Source organism: Mytilus edulis, chromosome 9, assembly GCF_963676685.1.
Source record: "Mytilus edulis chromosome 9, xbMytEdul2.2, whole genome shotgun sequence".
NCBI classification, from domain to species: Eukaryota; Metazoa; Mollusca; class Bivalvia; order Mytilida; family Mytilidae; genus Mytilus; species Mytilus edulis.
The window spans coordinates 29353876-29370208 of NC_092352.1; the positions used below are offsets into that span (position 1 = coordinate 29353876).

The 16333-nt window shown below is 31.8% G+C and overlaps 1 protein-coding gene across 2 annotated transcripts in view; it reads right to left on the reverse strand.

Moving 5' to 3' along the window:
* The window catches only part of LOC139488037 (transmembrane protein 94-like), a 49060-nt gene that overhangs the window by 7577 nt on the left and 25150 nt on the right, over positions 1-16333 (reverse strand). For both annotated transcript variants that reach the window (XM_071273351.1, XM_071273350.1), the window contains exons 12-24: positions 13949-14014; positions 12257-12378; positions 11608-11701; positions 9541-9649; positions 9146-9248; positions 8203-8364; positions 7236-7422; positions 4969-5052; positions 4103-4576; positions 2837-2936; positions 1311-1419; positions 699-873; positions 159-404 (exon numbers count right to left, since the gene is read on the reverse strand). In XM_071273351.1, the coding sequence (XP_071129452.1) occupies positions 159-404; positions 699-873; positions 1311-1419; positions 2837-2936; positions 4103-4576; positions 4969-5052; positions 7236-7422; positions 8203-8364; positions 9146-9248; positions 9541-9649; positions 11608-11701; positions 12257-12378; positions 13949-14014 (2031 nt within the window). The remainder of the gene's footprint in view (positions 1-158; positions 405-698; positions 874-1310; positions 1420-2836; positions 2937-4102; positions 4577-4968; positions 5053-7235; positions 7423-8202; positions 8365-9145; positions 9249-9540; positions 9650-11607; positions 11702-12256; positions 12379-13948; positions 14015-16333) is intronic.

Consider the following 16333-nt stretch of genomic DNA (forward strand, 5'->3'; position numbering starts at 1 on the left):
GAAAAAATTAATTTTTAAGAATTATTTTCTGAAGATTTATAGAAGTCAAATGGACTATACATACAATTTCTTTAAGTGAACAACTTTAATTCGTTTGACGATTTCCATCAACACAAAGAATCACCTGAAATCAAAACTCTAATTCTAAAAACATTCACCTGTGTACTGATATATTCAGGATTTTTACTGGTAGCATTGTTCATCACCCTAGGGTCTACTGGATTCCCCATCAAAGTGAGGCTAAGAGCAGGTACTACTATAAATAACAACCATAACAGATGTTGACTGGATAAAAGTGGTGGTAACAGAACAATACTGGCCAAAACCTGTGCCAGGCTGATTGAAAGGTGGTAGCATAACATCAAATAAAAACAGTTTCTTTGTGACATCAAAAATGTTCTCGCCTGAAAAACAAATATATATCTTTTACTGTAAGAAGGTAAAATGAAAACATACAAAACAATATCCACACCATAATTTTCAAGCTTTGAACGAAAAATTCTGCTTGCATAATATGAAAAGGTTTATGACCAGAGTTGAAAGCAATGAAGTTCTAAATGTACATTTATTCTACAGCTATTGGCAAATTCTGGTATATTATAAACATACTCACTCTTATTGCTAACAAATTTATGACTTATAGAGTCAGCTAAAAATATATATTTTATTAGAGGTAAATACCATAAAAAATAACTGACCTCAGCGACAATCTGGACAAGACCTATATAATCATCTCGTCTAAACATGAGTGGACATGGTATACTGATCATCACATTAGCTAACTGTGTAGGAGATAATCTGTCATCATACCATCGCTCCACATTTAAGGCTTGTTTGGCACAAATTTGTGGATAATGAGGTTCCAATGAAAAACTGAAATAAAATCAATTCCCTAAATAACAAATTTTCAAAATTTTATATACAACAAACTGTATTATATTTCGAAGTCATTTTATAATATAAGGTTCATTAGCTCCTTAAACTATCATTAATTATACAAAAAGATTATCAGTCTATTACAAAGGAAAATTCCAATTTGAAAGTACAGAAAAACTGATTAATTGATGCAAAGAAGCTATGAAAATAACTGAGAATAAAGTACTTCAAAATTGCTGTATACAAACTTATTTTAGAGAATACTTTTTCCTGTTTTGTGAGTTGATTTCAATCAGTGCAATTTTGGAATTTTCAAACTTCACTCAGATATTCATATAATAACCAAGTTCAGCATTTTATTTGGAACGATTTCTATTCATATTCTATTTCAACATAGAAAAGCCAATACAAAAATAGTTCTAAGGTATGCAAACCTGCAATCAGCCTGCATAAACATGTTAGTATTATTGATATTTAATGAGCTGCCAACACATAAAACTACTTCATCATTCTCCTGCATGATCCTCATCATTTCTTCTGTCGCTGTAGATAAAGTATACACAGATAAGTTTGTACTTACACATTATTATGTAAATTATCTGGGTCATTTTACATTATAAACTTGTAAAAAGGAATTTGTCTTCCAGGTATTGCCTGTTAAACTCTTATATATTTACAAGTGTACAAGTATTAAACTACAGTTATTAATCACTGAGTAACATTAATTTAATAAGAACTCAGTCATAATAATTATATTTGGTTGCAATATGAAAATAAATACTTCCTACACAGGTAAAGTAGCTACAGACGTATCACAGAGAAATAGTACCATGTCCCAATAACGGATCATCTGTATTTCAAACGTTCGAAAACATTCAACATGTTTGTATGAAGAGGACAGTAACATGTTCAAGAAAAATTCTGATTTGTTCATGAAAAGGCACAAGTCTAAATATTTTAAAATGTGCCAGCTCACAAAGCAAGTCAACAGGTAGACATGTCACCTTTCTATAATACATAATTCTGATCTAACCAATGTATGCTCCAACATCTGACAGTCAAAGACTTTTGTAGAAAAGCAGCAAATACCAATTTTATAGGCTTTAGTTTGAATTAAGATGGGATCACTGTGAACATCCTACCATGAGAAAATCAGAAGAAGAGCTGTTGTGTTTGAGAAGAAAAAAGATGCCTGGAAGTGTTTTCTAATCAAATATGGTGGTCGTTGCTTCCATAAACTGTTAGCAAAAACAAAAAAGACTTTTTGAGTCTGAGAGAATATTTATGTTTTGATAAATATAAAAGCTATGTATCATAAAAAATATTCTAGATCATTCAGTTTGGGAACAATTCTATCTTAGAACAAGTCATCCATATATCTTACTTTTTGGTGTACAATCTGTGAACAAGTTAACCAGTAAAGGAACATTATCAATGCTCTGTAAATGTAACTTACTTTCTGGTGTACAATCTGTGAACAAGTTAACCAGTAAAGGAACATTATCAATGCTCTGTAAATGTAACTTACTTTCTGGTGTACAATATGTGAACAAGTTAACCAGTAAAGGAACATTATCAATGCTCTGTAAATGTAACTTACTTTCTGGTGTACAATCTGTGAACAAGTTAACCAGTAAAGGAACATTATCAATGCTCTGTAAATGTAACTTACTTTCTGGTGTACAATCTGTGAACAAGTTAACCAGTAAAGGAACATTATCAATGCTCTGTAAATGTATCTTACTTTCTGGTGTACAATCTTTGAACAAGTTAACCAGTAAAGGAACATTATCAATGCTCTGTAAATGTAACTTACTTTCTGGTGTACAATCTGTGAACAAGTTAACCAGTAAAGGAACATTATCAATGCTCTGTAAATGTAACTTACTTTCTGGTGTACAATCTGTGAACAAGTTAACCAGTAAAGGAACATTATCAATGCTCTGTAAATGTAACTTACTTTCTGGTGTACAATCTGTGAACAAGTTAACCAGTAAAGGAACATTATCAATGCTCTGTAAATGTGGTCGGATATTTTCTATCCCTCTTGGAAGCTTAGCCTGTAAAAATTCAAATTACAAAACATAAATGGAATATCAATATGATAAGAAATGTTGAATATAAAATACTGATTTACTTACATATAATACTTATTAGTGCACTCTAGAGATCCAGTAGAAGTGTTATTATGATTGTGTTGCATAAATGACATGATACTGGACAGGTACAGAAACGCCTGGAAGTCTATGATATCAAGATAAAACTATATGTTACTGTAAATTCAGAAATTTTTGCGATGTTTTTATTATTGGGAAAAATGTGACAGGGTTTTAATCGCAATAATTCAAACTCGCTGTTTGAAATTTTTACATGAATTAAACAGGATTTTTCTAAACATTGCATTTTAGTCTAAAAACATTGATGACGTCACGGTCACATGACTAAATTGTGTCAATGGGCTGATAACAAAATAACGTCAGCCAATCAGAAGACGCGTTACATCCAAAATTAAATTATTGCATTTTAGTTTTAAATTACAAAACCCCAATACTAAATGCATGCAATAATTTCTGAATTTACAATAACTGAATTCTAATAGTAATCTGTAGTGTAGATATTACAAAAGCACTTCTTTGCATTATATATTCTTTTGGAATTGTATAGTCAAAATGTTTTTGAATCATTATTGAAAAGTGATATTCAATTATAAACATTTATGCAGTGCATAGTTGCTATACATTTTATTGTTGTGGATGGATTGTTCAGGACAAGTTATGTCATGCTACACTATTTATTTATACTTTATTTCAGACAATAATTTTAAATTTATTTATTCAGCCAATCCATTCAAACACCGAAAATAAATCTTATGTTTTATTGTTTTTTTCAATAAATTCTATGAAAGGTTTGTCCCATACCAAACTTAAAACTGGATAAACAGACTTGTTGGACATTGCCTAAAAATCTGTGATGAGCCAACACAGTTGATCTACATCAATAATCATTGAAAACATTGATTTGGAAATAAAAATCATTGGGCTCAATCATACCAAGTACTAATTCCTCAATATCTCCACTATCCCTAAATATCCCCAATTATATCAAGTATCCATCCCTAAATATTTCCACTATCCCCACTATCCCTCAATATCCCAACAGCCCTCAATATCCCTAGCATACTACCATAAAGTAACCTTCCATAAATTTCCCCATCTTATCAACCTACCCGGTTATCTAAAGGTCCTGTGATACTGTCCTCCGTATTTTCTGTCAAGTAACTAGATGCATGACGACTTTCCCCGTCACTGTCTTTATTAGATAAACAATAATCACTATCTTCTTGACATTCAATGCCATATAACAGTTTTTGTTTCCCGTCAATGGACACTTCATCTAGTATTCCATTTTCAGAAATGGTCACTGCTTCATTCATTTCAAATCTAACTTGTGAAGAACTAAGATTGACTATACTAGGTGCACTCTGACTTCTCAGTTGTAGCTTGCTATATTTAGCTTTAAGACTAGTAAATGATTTGTCCTTAGCAACATCAGAGGAATGACGACTAGAATGTCTGGAAAACCCCTTAGCTATTTCTGTTTGTGAGGTGGCTGTTTCTAAAGGAGATTTGGTTTCCTGTTCTGATAATAGGGATATATGACAGTTCCATCCAGCCTCTAATCCCATTTTCTCAGAAAACACCTGAAATAGAGAGTTGTTATAATCTGAAATTTTCATTCCTTGGACTACTTACTGGAAATTCAGAAAGTAATGCATGCATTTATTATTTGAATCTTTGACTTCTAACAAGGATAAGAAATCTAATCAATGAGTTTGTAAAAATTCTTATTGGATAATTATAACAGAAATTCTAAATATGAGTATATATCATTACAAAGCTGTTGCTCTTGCATTTTTCATATTATTAAATAAAAAACATTACAATAATTACTGAATTATGGTACTTCTTAATATGTGGAACATCTATAACATATAATATATTGTGGATCTTTTAACAATTGGAACATTCTTCATAAGGACAGATTAGATGAAAAATGATGTACAAATGTACTTATAAAGTTCACTGCACTTACCCTACTTCTGACTTCATTCTCATTTGAGAAATGAACAAATCTAATACAGGCTACTTCTAATTTATCAATTAATTGCACAAATTCCTGCAAAAAAAACAATAAATAAGGTTCTCTTTATTATTCAAAGCCAGAAATTCACTGTTTCAGTATCAAAAGGACTATATGTGATCATATGTTTTTTTTCATTGTTTGTATCTTAGATGGAACCAGGTGCTCCGCAGGGTGCAGCTTTATACGACCGCAGAGCAGCTTTATACGACCGCAGAAGTCGAAACCCTGAACAGTTGGGGCAAGTATGGACATAACATTCAAGCTTGATACAGCTCTGAATTTGGATTGCAATCAAATTTTTGACATAATATGAGTTTCTGACACAAAACAAATGTCAAGATCTTACAGATATATTGCGCAATATTGTGCAATCAAAGATTTCTTCTTTCAAATTTTCAAATATTTTGGAATTTGAGAAATTTGAAGAGAAAAAAAATTGAAAACAACTACCCCCCCCCCCCCCCTTTTTTTTGTAATTAGTCAAAAACCTGAAATTTCTTTATACATAATATACAAGTAGTGTAAACATACCCATCATTGTATGTTAAATGTTTTAGAATTACCTCCCTTACACTGTTTTTAAATTGTCTTAATTGTCCATTGACCAGAACTACCTAGTTTTTCCCCTTTTTTGCCCCTAATTCTGAAACATATTGAGCCATAACCCCCCAAAGTCAATACTTAACATCCCTTCATGGCATGGGAACTTGTGCTTTAATTTCAGAGAGATTCATACACTTAAACATAAGTCATTGTTAGAAAACTACAAAAATGATTATTTTGGGCCCCCTTTTTTGCCCCTAATTCCTAAACTATTTAGACCATAACCCCCAAAATCAATCCTAACCTTCCTTTAGTGGTATTGAACCTTCTTGTAAAAATTTATAGAGATCTATACACTTAAACACAAGTTTTTGTCTGTAAACTAGAAAAATGCTTCTTTTTGGCCTTTTTTGGGACCCCTTATTCCTACATATTTGGGAAAATAAACCCAAAACTGAATCCCAGCCTTCCCTGTGTTATATGTGGTACAATGTCAGAGAAATCCATACAGTTACACTCAAGTTATTGTCTTGAAACTAGATAAAATCCTTGTTTTTGGATCCCCTTTTTGGCCCATAATTCCTAGACTGCCCAATAACCCTTTAAAATAAATCCCAACCTTCTACTTATGGGATTAAACATTGTGGAACAATTTCAGAACAATTTAAATACTAATACATAACTTTTTGTCCTGAAACTAGATAAATGCTGTTTTTGGTCCCTTTGAGCCCCTTATTCCTAGACCATACCCCCAAAATCAATCCCAAGCTTCCTTTTGTGGTTATAAACATTGTGTTAAAATTTTATTGTTTTCTTTTTACTAATTCAAAAGTTATTATCCGGAAAAAATCTATCTTCAGACAACGCTGACGATGACGACAACGACACTGTGATACCAATATACGACACAAAAAAAAATAATTTTTGCGTTCATATAAAAATAACTCACATTGTTGGTTGATTTTCTTTTGTTTAGGACATTTAATTATAATAATTTTTCGAATCAGTTATTGTATAACCAAGAATGTATTGTATTCTAAAATGGCATTTTTTTTGTTAAGAACTAATTTCCATTGTACATTATGATATGTACCTTCTGTTATTCCACTGACAGAGATTTAAATTTGAAGGTTTGAGTCTTTATAGATCATGATCAATAGTTTAACCACACATGGAACATGCTTGAACCTATCATTGTTTTCTTGGACTTTGCTTGATCTAATTTTTTTTTTAAGGGAAATAAATATTTATGTTTTTTTAGTTTCTATCAAATCAATTCACATATAATCATAACTTGTGAAATCTTTATCTGAGTTGTCAAAGTGTCAACCAAGTTTAAACCACCAAATGCCAGTACCAAGTTAGGAATATTGTAGTTATTTTTCAATATTGTAGCTATTTTTGACTTGTTCTGTTCGTCTTGAACAGGCATGGAATATTTGTCACTGGACGTCAAGCAACCAACAATCAATCACTTGTTCCATTGATTAATAGCACTTGATTGACAGATTTTATGAATACCCTCTTATTTGAAATTGCCTTGGAGTTCAGTATTTTTGTTGTACTTTTTTTTTTTATTTCAAATGGGAAAAAATCTTTATACTAATTCTGATAAATAAGTATTCAAAAACCTTTTTTTTTTTAAACTGATCACAATCTCTCAAGAGCTATACCTGTCTGGCCTGATACTGCATTGTAACCATTCCTATGAATATCTGATTACACTGTACATTACAACATCCGCCCACATCATCAACTGATGCTGTACTGGTTGTGTCAAACAGGGAATCCATGCTGTATGCCCTGTTATCTTCATACAATGAAGTGGAGTCAAAAGGCATCATATGGATATCTGAGTCTCTGAAAACAAACAATTTCATGTATTTAATTTCTTTTGTGAACAGAATAAGTTGAACAATTATGTACATTTTAATCCATTCAATATATCTTTATTCAATTAAAAAATCTTTTCTTTCCATCTTTTAATGAATTTATTAGGGTTTCACAATAGTCTTATAGCCTTAAAGTAGAAAAAGTATCCCGTTTAATTGTATAGTAAGGTGTAAATCTTTTTGATATATTCAGATTTGTCTTGAATTCTTTGAACAGTTGTGAAAACAGCAGTGAATTTCATATCTGACACATGCTAAAATACTACTAAACCCTCAATGAACAAAATTTAAAAAAAAAGGACCTGCATTCAGAAAGCAGAGTTGAAACATTCGGGAACAATTTGTATGCATCTAATATTCTATTTGTTGAACTTATATCATTTTGTCCTATCAGTTAAACAATATCAAATTAACTATAATAGGGCATCAAATTATCATTAACACTTTTCCTGAACATGCATGAAATATTTGCCACTGGACATTAAGCAACCAACAATCAATCAATTAATATCATTATTACACATTCCCAATATGCCCTTTATTTTTCTCTAAAGAGATATTACAACGGACTTCTTGATGTGGTGAAAAAAAATTATAAGCAAACTAAAAAGAGTTTACATGGCTTTCACATTGGAAAAAGGCAAAAAATTATGAAAAAAGTTTTGGAGTAGTGAAAAAAGGAATGATGTTTGGCTTGTTTGCTATCACATTTTATAATTTTTCCTCAAGCTATGGAAATTAAACTTACACAGATGTTGAGATATCCCGACTCATACAAGCCCAGTTTTGAGGAAGCTGAATGAAGGCACCATCTAGACTGGCTGATATTTGTTGTGTTAGTGGTCTATAACTGAAAGCTGTGCAGTAAGATGCCATACTTGTTCTATGGTAAAAATCTAAAATCTTCTTTCTGTAAAACAAAATCAATATTCTTTTTTTTAACATTCTTGTTTTATTTCATTACAGTGTGAAATTTGAAACTTAGTTTCTTCTATAACTCATAATACAGACTTAAACAAGTGAAAGTGTGAGCTACTGCTCACTGATGATACACACACAAAAATGTTTCGGTAAACAGGGAGTTGTTGAGTGATGAATTTGAAAACACATCACCATTAGAGCTGAACTAAAATTCCAAATCCTTGAAATGTAGTTTCAGAGAAAAACGTTGATGTCATGCGTAAAATGATGTAAGTGTTCGGTAAACAGGAAGTTGTTGAGTGATGAATCTGAAAATGCAGCTGACTTTTATAAACCTTGAAACCAAATTTCAGAAATCCTGATGATGTAGTTCCAGAGAAAGATGCGACAAAACTATTCAATGGGATGGATGGACAGATGGACAGACAAATGGATTGACAGGCAGAGGACAAAATGATCAACTTCATAACACTCTTTACGAATAGTTTACAATTCTGACAGTTTAAATTCATTAAATCTGATGGCATATTCAGGAAAATTCAACAGCAGATAGTTGCATAAGCATATTCCATTTTGTTGTTTTTCCATTGCAATTTATCAATTCAAAAGTGTTTTTAAGTCTTTGTGTATCTTTGTAGACATCTCAACACTTAAAAGCTCATTACATTGTTATGGATAATGCTTCTTGTAGAAGATCCTTTATATATCAATTATCATTCATTATCAAGAGAGTTTTTTGTTTTACCATTTTTATTCTATGATATAAATACCTATCACTTTCTGTAAATGTACTGACATCTTCTCCATTCCAGTAATCACTGCAACAATCCAGTAAAATGTCAGCTGTACCCTGGGAAAGAACCTGACTCATTCCTGAAATAGAACTATAAGCTACATTTACCTCAGTATAGATAAAGTAAACAATGTACAATTAAGGGAGGTAACTTAAATCAAATTCTGATGATCATTTCAAGGCATAGTTAGCCTAGATCATTTATCCTAAAATGTATGTACTTTTTAGTGACTTGCAATGCAAAAGGTGACAGTTTTCATGAACAGCATTATAAAGATTTATGCAAAAGCTATTGACAAGGTCGCTTGATTAGCATCTGCAATATTTGTTGCAGATGAGAAAAATGTTACTCTGAATATGTTGTTAATTTACCTGAATTGCTATCTTTCAATACAACAGATACCATATTTGGCATAGGTATTTTATGCTGAACAAAGGATTTTGACCTGTTGACCCTCTCTTTGGCAGATTCTTCAGCTGACTGAAATATTCCAGATAAATATTTGATGCTGGAGTGTTGAATTGTGGAATAGATTTCTGTAAATTCTTGTACAACAAAATAATAACAGTTTTAATTGTGTTTTACATACTATGACATTAACATTTTTTAACAATAATAAACAAGAGTGCACACGCTGAAATGTCTCGCCTTCTTTACTAATCATTGATATTATGTTGATAGTCCTAAATATAAAGCTTTATTACAACTGTCACATAAACCTAACCAAGAAAAACTAAACTTTGACCAAAGAACCATGAAAATGAGGTCAAGGTCAGATGAACCATGCCAGACAGGCATGTACAGCTAACAATTCTTCCATACAACAAATATAGTTGACCTATTGCTTATAGTTTAAGAAAAACAGACCAAAACACAAAAACTTAACACTTAGCAAGGAACTGGGAAAATGAGGTCAAGTTCAAATAAAACCTGTGTGACTGACATATAGATCATAAAATATTTCCATACACCAAATTTAGTTGACCTATTGCAATTAGTATTAGAAAAAAAGACTAAAACTCAAAAACTTAACTTTGACCACTGAACCATGAAAATCAGGTCATGGTCAGATGACACCTGCCAGCTAGACATGTTTACCTTACAATCATTCCCAACACCAAATATAGTAGACCTATTGCATACAGTATAAGAAAAACAGACCAAACCACAAAAACTTAACTATAACCACTGAACCATGAAAATGAGGTCAAGGTCAGATGACAGCTGCCAGTTGGTCAAGTACACCTTACAGTCCTTCCATACACTAAATTTACTAGACCTATTGCTTATAGTATCTGAGATATGGACTTGACAACAAAAACTTAACCTTGTTCACTGATCCATGAAATGAGGTCAAGGTCAAGTGAAAACTGTTTGACGGACATGAGGACCTTGCAAGGTATGCACATACCAAATATAGTTATCCTATTACTTATAATAAGAGAGAAATTAACATTACAACTAGATGTGTCAAAGCGACACAAATGACCCCGTCTCAAAAAGTTGAAAATTCTGCAATTTCAATAACACATGTGGACACAAACATGATGGTAGTCTCAAATATCAAAAATCAGCTCAAAATTTGGAGGTGTATAGAAAAATGTCCATATAACTGTGATTTTCAACAATTTTCAAAGTTGTAAACCCTTAATTTTGGCAAAAATTAGTGGAGTGGAACGAAACTTTAACTTGATCTGTAACTCATCATGGTTATCTCACATACCAAAAATCAGTCCAATATCTAAAAGCTTTTAGAAAAAAGGTCCATATAACTGTGATTTTCAAAAAATTATCAAAGCCCGAAATTACAGCAAAAACTAGCCAAGCTGAATGAAACTTAAACTTGATCATTAACTCAACATGAGTAACTCACACACCAAAAATCGGCCCAATATCTGAAAGCGTTTAGAAAAAAAATCTGTATAACTGTGGTTTTCAACAATTTATCAAAGTCCAAATCCCGAAATTACAGAAAAACTTAGCCGAGCGGAATAAAACTTAAACTTGATCTGTAACTCATCATGAGTAACTCATATACCAAAACTCATCCCAATATCTGAAAGCATTTAGAAAAAAAGTCCGTAAAACTGTGATTTTCAACAATTTAATCAAATTCCAAAGGCCTAAATTTTGGCAAAAATTAGGGGAGTGGAACAGCCAATTATCTGAAGGCGTTTAGAAAAAAACTCTGAAAAATGGTTTGTTGCGGAATGACAGAATGACGGAATTACAGAATTACGGAATTACGGACAACGGTAAAACTATATGGCACCGACAACTTCGTTGCTCAACAAAAATTAACATCAAAGCAAATATCTATTCCTTGTTCAAATGTTTCCCTTTTCAAATTATGTTTAAGCTATATAGTTTTGGAAATATAATAATGATGATAATTTGAAAGCTTTACATTATAGAATTATACAATGTATTAAGCTTACCACTTGTCTGTACATTCCTAATGTTCTATCCAGTTCAAATATGTTTAATGCCTTTTTGGTGAATCCTATTTGCCTGGCTAATTCACACAAGCACCTGTAATGAGACAATTAGGAATCTAGTACATGTAATAAACATTAAGTCAACACAAGGAATTTATCTAAAAGCAGGATAATGTGTGATTTTGTTGTTATTTGTTTGCAAAATATCCATCAACAGAAGTTTCTTGCTGTTCCAAGTAAGCTACAAGAGTGCTGCATGCTTCATCTTACATTGTATACTGCATTTAAATCGTTTCCTAATTCAGGTAGGTATACTGTTCCATCATACAAGCTACCATCAAAATAAAATGTTGTTTATTTCACCATCATCTTACCATCTTTCCATTTGAATTTTCTTTCCAGTGCCCATACATGACACATGGTCATAAAATCTTATTGTTCATTTACTACTGCCACACTCTATTCTGTTTTCAATGCCATAAATGCCACTTGGTCTATCAAACTTACCATCTATTGATGACTGCCACAGTTTCTTCTCTTTCCAATGCCACACATGCCACATGGTCTATAAATCTTACCTTCTATTCATTACTGCCACAGTTTCTTCTCTTTCCAATGCCACACATACCACATGGTCTATAAATCTTACCTTCTATTTATTACTGCCACAGTATCTTCTCTTTCCAATGCCACACATGCCACATGGTCAGTAAACTGAGTGTACCAGTCTCTAGTTCTTTTGTTACAAGTGTTTGCTAATATGTTTAATCCCTGTAAATGTTTTAAAATCAAAATTACAAAATGTATGTAGGGTTTTTGATTGATCACAAAAACGAATCTTCCAAACTGGGGTAAAAAAGGGCAATGAGTGCCTATGAGTGGGCCCTCTCCAGGCATGCAGGTGATTCCCTATATAATCAACCAAATTTTTTCCACAAACTGGGGGCCTGTGCACCCTGCCCCACCACCTAAATATGCCTCTGATGTATAAAGTTTGTGCTGTAAGTCAAAGATAAAGAGGTCATTATCAGAGGCAGATTTTTGAAAGGGTTGCAATTAATGAAATCATACAGCAAAACGTGGAGAGACAAACAAAAACTTTATCCTGAAAAACATATAAATCATGAAAACATTTAATTTAATAATTTTTTACAGCAATGAAGAATGAGGCATACACAGTGATGGTGCATACATCCTCTATGACCTGACTTGGGTCCACGACTGATTATTCAAATGAGCAACCAGACATATTTCAAAGTAAAACAGATGCACTATACCAGACTGCAAGTTAGACGCACTATACCAGACTGAAGGATTATATGTTATATAAGGTCACTCATTGAAAATTCATTTGTCATTATTTCCAAGAAACCGATTTGATACTCAGTAGAAATGTCTCCTAATCTATTTCTAAAACATCAATAAATTTGTAAATCGAACAATTATGCACATTAAATTTGTCTCAGTTTCTTAATTATGTGAATAATTTTGGCTAAAAACTTCTTTGTGGAAATCAATCAACAGGAGACCTTATACAGACATGATCTACAATTCAATTTCTTCACCTATTTCTTAAAGGCATTTTTTCTAATGTCTGAGGGAATGCCTTTATATAACAAATGAAAAAGCAATATATGTAACAGGTTGTTTTCAGAATTTTCTTGTAAAAGTTCATATAACAAGAATCAGTGAATTGTATTGAGTCAACATTTTGTGTATGTATATTTTTGAGTAGTACCAAATGTTGGTTAAATGATCCTTAAAAATTATTACAGATGACTAACCCCAAAAACAAATTCAAATAAACAGCATACCATATAGAGGGTCAATTTTGCAAAGTGTAATTTTTCGCTTATTTTCACAAAATAGAACAAAATGGCCAAAATAAATACTGCAAATTAAAAAGTATACATGCAATGGTATTGCATAAAAGTTTTGAATCTGCCAAAATAATAACCACCAAAATATTTTGTATATCTTATTCAAAGAAATTTGCAAAATTTTAAACCCATGAAAATAATCTGCAAGACTGTATATACCTCAAAGTGGGCCATACAAATACTGGAAAAGTTGTGGTTTATATGAATTGACCCAAGTTAACCATAGAATGATGATGTAAAACTTTGGAGTTAAAGATTTGCAGGAAACTGCATTTCCACAAGAATTTAAAATTCCAGTTGATTCAAGACTCACATTCTTGAAAAGTTTTATACAGAAATGGAAAGAGCACACATCGACACTTATGATTAACCAAATGAGCTAACCATTCCCCAAAAGAGTGTGGCATGATTTAATATTAAAAGAGCCATCATAAAAAAAGGTCTTTCTATAACAAACTTACCAGTGGCTTGAGTGATGTTATATGTTTCAGCCATGTTGAATCATCAAACTGTAACCCAAAGGCATCCTGTAAAAATGGAAAATGGAAATTTAAGTTATCTAAGTACAAATTAACAAGAATGTGTCCCCAGTAACTGGATGCCCCACTCGCACTATCATTTTCTATGTTCAGTGGACCGTGAAACTGGGGTTAGATCTCTAGTTTGACACTAAAATTAGAAAGATCCTATCATAAGGAACATGTATACTAAGTTTCAGGTTGATTGGACTTCAACTTCATCAAAAACTACCTCGACCAAAAACTTTACCCTGAAGCAGGACAGATGAACGAACAGACACACAGACCAGAAAACATAATGCCCCTCTACTATCGTAGGTGGGGCATCAAAAATAAGTCCCTTGTCCATCACTAATTCTACAATAGTTCATGGCAATGTTGATAGAATGGGTAAAATTTCCATTGAAGTGCAATAACTCCTATAAGGACTAAGGAGTCAGCTAAATGTATTGTTCATGTCTCTTTTTTGTTACATTATGAAATACTTAACACCCTACAGATCAAAATTCAAAAGAATAGGAGTACATGCTTCACAACTTCATATAATGTAGAAGAATCAGCACAAGTTTGGTTGAATTCTAACTTGATGTTTTCAAATAGTTGCAGATGAAATATGACACAAGCAGAAATGCAAAGTACCTACATGTAGTATATGTTTTTGTATGGAAAAACCAAAAAAATCACTCAGATAAAAAACTAATTGAGTGTGTGTGCACAAATTTATGTCCTGTAAAGAAATATATGCAAGTTTTGTAGAAATCTAACATATAGTTTTTAAGGAGTTGCCTATTATCAATGTGTGACATCGAATATGACAAACAACATCCAAATTTGTTACCACAGCTGGAGTCCAGCACAAAAAAACTCAACCTGAAATATTTGAGCCGTCCAACTGGTAAAAATTGTAACTGACGATCAATTTTAATTGGTTCATCAAAACCAAATGAATATTGATTCTTTAATTTTTATGAAAATTTTAATGAACACAAATTTGAGACATCCTCAATATGATAAAATATTTAACATGAAATATAATGCTTCAAAGTTCACTGAAAGTTAACCATTTAAAAGTTCACCTCTTTTTTTCCCCTGTGTTTTAGCTTTAGTAACCATGTAACTTCAAGTTTCCAAAATATTCTATTATTGGTATGTGTAATAACATTTTTCTTTCTTTTCACTGAAAATAACATGAAAATTCAACCCATAGTAGCTGACTTAACCTATTGTAGCTGAACTATACTGAATATTTTGTGGGTGTACCAGATTGCTTTAAGTACAGAGTGTTATATTAAATTTGCATTGCTGCTTTACAAGAATTTACTTGAATTAAAGTGGACTATCCCAAGAACACCCCCATTAAATGAAATTCATCTAAAGGTCCTAAGACAAAGTTGACGAAAAGTTCACTAGATTGTTTACTACAGTCAATCAAGGACAGGTTACTAAACTATTAAATTAACGAAAAATATCATAAACAGCAAGAGTTCAATATACTGAGAGAATTTGGCATAGTTTTATGAAAAAAAGGTTCTTTACTCTTGAATAAATCATAGATTTTCACATAACATATAAGAGAAATTTCCAATTTGTTTCAAATTTATTGCATGAATGATTTCTGTTACATAAATTCCACAGATATTGATGTTAAAGGATGTTAGAAGTTGATGAAATAAATTTGAATATATAACTTCTTTAAATAGAAATCAATTAAAGTGATTAATTAATCCTTTTTCTAAATAATTGGTAACAACTTGCATAGCAAAAATATTATTTATAATTTTTAGGGGAAACGAGTGTGTGCATTCATTATCATGATTATAGCTAAAAGTTATTAAGCACTAGTAAATAAATACTTTCAGTAGACAGGTTAATGACTATATGCACCAGCTTCAACTATTTAAATGCAATCACCTTTTTACAAAGTTCACTATATTAACAGTTGACACAAATATCGATTCTAACTATAATATCTCTATAGAGAATCAATATAAACCATTAGAAGGATATTGACATTCAAATAATTAAATTCATTCAGACTATTTAGCAAATGGTGTGTTGAACTTATAATAGTATGGCAGTACCTTTAATATTATATAAAGTATAAAGATATGCACTTTTATTTTGTTACAGTACAAATTACTTGGGTAAAGTACAAAGGAATAGTTCATTTTATCACAAGTGCAGATTTTTTAGAAAATGGATTGTTCCATGTTGGGGACACCAGTACAGTGTACTCTAGTTTAAGTTTGCTTTGCACTTCATTTTTCCATTAGATCACAGTGCAGATATGGTGGGACAGTCCATTTTGTCAATGTATATAACCACAAA